Genomic DNA, 2,103 nt, shown 5'->3' on the forward strand with positions numbered 1-2,103 from the left:
CAGGGTGACGGATAGAGCAACCTGCAGTGGTCTATCGTCCGGTGAATTGTCCTCGTCAGAGCTCCTTGGACCTTCTCTCCTGGAAGATTCTCCCTTCTTCCTATATTTAGAAAGGCGACCTTCCTTAATCAGAGTCTCGATGGCATCTTTGAGGTGTATGCATTCGTCGGTCAGGTGCCCAAGGCTCTTGTGATACTTGCAGTATTTGGACTTGTCAGTCCCCCGCCTGGTGGGATTTGGCCTCGGGGGCCTGACGTTGGAGTTTTTGAATTCGGTGCTCTTGCATTCAGCCAGAATACGTTCGCGTGAAACGTTTAGGGGGGTGTAGTCATTGAAACGACCAGCTGGTCCTCTATGTTCCTTCGTGTCGCGGGGCCTGTCATCTTTTCTTTTTTCGTGGCCTCGGCGCGAAAGAGAATAGTCTTGGCTCGAGCTGCGGGCAATGTCGTTGCCTCTTGAGGCTTTCTTTACAGCCGCTTCGCCTTCCTCGAAAGAAATGTAGGCTTGGGCTTTGAGGAGGAGGGCGCCCATGGTGCGCACCTTCTCAATTTTGATGGCCTTCTTGAAGTTGCTCCCGGGGAGGAGTCCTCGTTCCAAGAGGTATCTCTTCATATGGCCCGTTGTTTGCAACTGGACGGCCTCTTTGTTGAACTTGTCGAGATATTCTTGGAGAGGCTCTTCGGTACCTTAGATCACAGCTTCGAGGGTCGTTTCGGACTTTGGTTGTCGCGAGAGGCCGTGAAGTGGTTGGAGAAGAGCTTCTTGAGTTCTGCCCAGGAGTGGATGGAGTTGGGAGGAAGGTTTCTGTACCAGGTCATCGCTCCTTTTCTGAGTGTGGTCGGAAAGATCCGACATTTGATAGATCCTCGGACCACGTGGTAGTCCATCACGGCTTCGATGCTCCGAATATGATCGTCAGGGTCTGTGGTCCCGTCGTAGAGGTCCAGGGTCGGGGGTTTCTCCATTCCCCGAGGCAGGCGGGCTCGTCAGATCTCCATTGACAAAGGGTTGCAGAAGTCTTCCTCGTCGCTTGGTCCGGGGGAAGTTAAGTGCCTTCCGCGGTTGCTGTGTTTTCGCCGAGGTTTTACTTGTGGTTTTCCAGAAGCCTTGCGATTTTCCTCGGGAGGGTAATGTTCGCGGGCTTTCACCATGGTCTTGGCGGGGCCCCGATGATCTTGTTCGGGGGAGAGGCTTCCAGTTTCTGCCACCTCGGGTTTCTGGTTCTTCCTGATCTTTCGCCGAGGGGAGCGCGAGTAGGACCTTTGGCGACGGTACCTCTTGGGCGGAGAGCGTGAAGATGAGGGTGAACGTCGGCGATACCTCCTTGGTGGGGAGCGAGAGGACGAGGAGGAACACGGTCGATAATGCCTTCGCGGGGGAGATTGTGATCGTCGCTTCCTTTCTAGCCTGTCAACTCGCTCACTTTGTTGCTGGATGAGGCGGTTGGTCTTTTTGAGGGCCGCGAGTAAAAGGATGGCTGTGGGGTCTACATCCTCGGGGACATCGACTTGCTCTTGGTCATCCTCGTACTGGGTCTCTTGCCTCTGGGAGGTATGAGTGAAGGAAGAGGCGGGTTGCCCGTCTCTAGAGTCAGCTTCATTGTTCTGGACTTGAGCTAGCTCGTTCCTGTTATTTAGAGTTTGCTCGTTCCTGTTGTTTTGAGCTTGCTCGTTCCGGTGGTTCTGGACTTGAGCTTGCTCATTCCTGTTGGGTTGGGAGATTTTGTGCCTTGGCCTCCCTTGCCCGTCAGCAGTGGGCTGTTGTCCTTCCCGTCGGTGTCGATTCTGCCCGTCAACTGTGGCAGCGTGAATGAGGGGATCGAGTTGGAAGGGATCAGGAGTTCGGTTGTTGTTGTTGCCGGCCATGATGATCGCAAGATGAATTTGCTTTGATCTTTGATTGTTAAAGAAGGGGAAGCTTGATTCCCACAGACGGCACCACTAATCGTACCTGATCAGAAGGATCGTCAAGGCCTGCTCGGAGTTGGATCTTTGAGAAGTGAAGGGGGGTGTACCTGCAAGGTACTCCGATGTCAAAGTAAGAAAACGAGCAAAGGAGTGCAAGTACGAGCTAAAGGTTAGAAGAGATTGAATACCTGACCCT

At 53.4% G+C, this 2,103-nt stretch overlaps 1 protein-coding gene across 1 annotated transcript; it reads right to left on the reverse strand.

Annotated features, from left to right (window-relative positions):
• Positions 1-986: 986 nt before the first annotated feature.
• Positions 987-1,865, reverse strand: LOC131660952 (uncharacterized). Its single transcript, XM_058930326.1, has one exon. The coding sequence runs from the start codon at positions 1,863-1,865 to the stop codon at positions 987-989; it is 879 nt and encodes a 292-aa protein (XP_058786309.1).
• Between the last annotated feature and the right edge of the window lie 238 nt (positions 1,866-2,103).

Source organism: Vicia villosa, linkage group LG1 (genome assembly GCF_029867415.1).
Source record: "Vicia villosa cultivar HV-30 ecotype Madison, WI linkage group LG1, Vvil1.0, whole genome shotgun sequence".
NCBI classification, from domain to species: domain Eukaryota; kingdom Viridiplantae; phylum Streptophyta; class Magnoliopsida; order Fabales; family Fabaceae; genus Vicia; species Vicia villosa.